This window comes from Mandrillus leucophaeus, unplaced genomic scaffold, assembly GCF_000951045.1.
Source record: "Mandrillus leucophaeus isolate KB7577 unplaced genomic scaffold, Mleu.le_1.0 Scaffold104, whole genome shotgun sequence".
Lineage (NCBI taxonomy): Eukaryota > Metazoa > Chordata > Mammalia > Primates > Cercopithecidae > Mandrillus > Mandrillus leucophaeus.
This window is the reverse complement of record NW_012098543.1, coordinates 124,075-126,518: the sequence shown is the minus strand read 5'-3', so window position 1 is coordinate 126,518 and position 2,444 is coordinate 124,075. Positions and strand designations below refer to the sequence as shown.

The window sequence follows — 2,444 nt, the reverse complement described above, 5'->3', positions numbered from 1 at the left end:
GACCCAGGTGTCGCGGCGGTAGGGGCGGGGCCACAGGGAAGTAACCCACTAAAACAAGGGCGGGGAGTGGGGGAGATCTGCGGACCTAGGGCAAGCAAAGGGAGCCGGCAGAGGCGGGAACAGTAAAAAGGTGCGCGGTGAAAAGAACAGCGCGATGGGGCAGGGCCTGGTCCTAGAGGGGCGGGGCCACAGCGAGGGGCGGGGCTCTCACTTTCTAGGAAACTGGATGAGCAGCGCGACTGCCAAGGCAGTCAGCAGATCAAAGAGCAGAAGTTTGTACATTTCCTGGCCCAGGACAGTCTCCCAGCACTGAAGAAGGAAGAAATAGGTCAGAAAGACCTCAGGACCCGAGCACCTGGAGGCCCACGCGTCCGAGTCTCCACATCGCAAGCCTATGAGACCCTGTCAATACTTTCTCTGGGGGTCCTCGTTTTTCAAACATTCATACCCATGGGAGAGTGTTCCAGCATCCCGAGCTCCCCTCTCCGCCCAAACCGAGTCTGGACCCACCTAGCTCCATCTTTCCTTCAGGGACCCAGGAGTCCCAGGCAGACCCCATGCCGTTCTCACCGGAAGTTCTTTGTAATTGTAGCCACAGGTTTTGCAGTCCTTAGCCTCGGAGTCACCCCCACAAGTGATCTGTTTCCAGAGAGAGAAAAGCAGGACCACCAGGGAGGCCAGGCGAAGAAACACGGTCCTGGCGGGGGGAAGGCAGAGAATGGGCCCTGATCCGGTACCCACCACGTGGCAGTCCCCTTCTCAGTGGAACGCGCTCGCATTCAACCCATCTCACAGATGAAGAAGCAGCGGCCCAGCGACAGAGTCAGGATTTCTTTCTTTCTTTCTTTCTTTTCTTTTCTTTTCTTTTTGAGACAGGGTCTCACTTGTCGCACAGACTGGAGTGCAGTGGCGCGATCTCAGCTCACTGCACCCTCTACCTCCCAGGCTCAAGTGATTCTCCTGCCTCAGCCTCCCGAGTAGCTGGGACTACAGAAGCCACTATGCCGGGCTAACTTTTGTATTTTTACTAGAGACAGGGTTTCACCATGTTTGTCAGGCTGGTGTCGAACTCCTGACCTCAGCCTCGGCCTCTCAAAGTGCTGGGATTACAGGTGTGAGCCACCGCGCCTGGCCAGCGGAGTCAGGATTTGAATCCCTGGATCCGATATCAGCAGGATTTCCGTGTCTTACCTGTCAGCGCCAACATCCCTCTGACCGCCCCGACCCTCCATCATTCCCAGCCATCCCCATGAGGCTGGAACCTGAGCAGGATAAAAACGATCTGGCGACTTCTAGTGTAGCCTTCCAGTGGAGCAATGAGCTTGAACACGGGCGGCAGCACAAAGTTGACCACAGCGATGAAGATGGACGGAAGGTAATTCACCCCAAGCTTCAGCAGTGGCAACTGCTGAACAAGGGACCTCTTCTGGGAGAGGGAGTGGACCATGAATAGAGGCTTGGGGTCCTGGAGGAGCTAAGCTTAAGGTCCTCCCCCAGACCTCTTCTTTGTTGTTTGTTTGTTTTTGTTTTGTTTGTTTCTTTGTTTGTTTTGAGACAGAGTCTGGCTCTGTCACCCAGGCTGGAGTGCAGTGGTGCAATCTTGGCTCACTGCAACCTCCGCCTCCCGGGTTCAAGTGATTCTTCTGCCTCAGCCTCCTGAGTAGCTGGGATTACAGGCGTGCACCACCACGCCCGTCTAATTTTTGTATTTTTAGTAGAGACGGATTTTCGCCATGTTGGTCAGGCTGGTCTCAAACTCCTGACCTTGTGATCACCCCACCTCAGCCTCGCAAAGTCCTGGGATTACAGGCGTGAGCCACCGCGCCCAGTCTCTCTTCTTCCTTTAAAACCCCGAAGTCCAGGGTCCAAACATACCCTCTCCCATACTTCCTCTGTAAGATCTCTGGTATCCCAAACTTCCGTTCCCTCCCTCCATCGTTGGAAATGTAGGTTTCAGGACCCCCCGGCTTCCTCTTCCAAGACCCTCCGCACCTGCAGCGCCACGATGCTCTCTGTAGCCCAGTAGACGCCATAGAAGGCTCCCCCAAGGAGTGCGATCACCAGCAGGTTGAGCAGCACCCGCACCAACCAAACCCTGGCTTCCTGGCCCAGAGTCCGCACAGCAGCCTGGCGCCGCACCACTGTCTCCTCCAGCTCCACCTGAAGGCACGAGAGATGCCCGCTTGGACTCCATTTCCCAAGGCGCTGGCCTCTGGGTTCCCCAGGCTCTCCAGAGATCCTCCTCAACGTGAACTGATGCAGCCGTCTCCCCACCCGCTAACAACCTCTGCAGTCCCGGTTCCACCCGCTCCGGGGCGCTCTAAGAAACCAGTGGCCCTTTACAGCCCTGCCCCTCCGCGGCCGGATCCAGCAACCCCAGCCCCCATCCCTACGCGGCCAATCTCAGCACCCCGGGCCCCGCCCCCGAAGCTCCGCCCAACACC

The 2,444-nt window shown here is 57.2% G+C and overlaps 1 protein-coding gene across 1 annotated transcript in view; it reads right to left on the bottom strand.

Annotated features, from left to right (window-relative positions):
* LOC105539659 (transmembrane channel-like protein 4) overlaps positions 1 to 2,444 on the bottom strand; it is a 31,104-nt gene that overhangs the window by 17,460 nt on the left and 11,200 nt on the right. Inside the window, 4 exon segments of the mRNA XM_011980034.1 lie at positions 212 to 309; positions 571 to 697; positions 1,263 to 1,426; positions 1,993 to 2,160. Of these exon segments, the coding sequence (XP_011835424.1) occupies positions 212 to 309; positions 571 to 697; positions 1,263 to 1,426; positions 1,993 to 2,160 (557 nt within the window).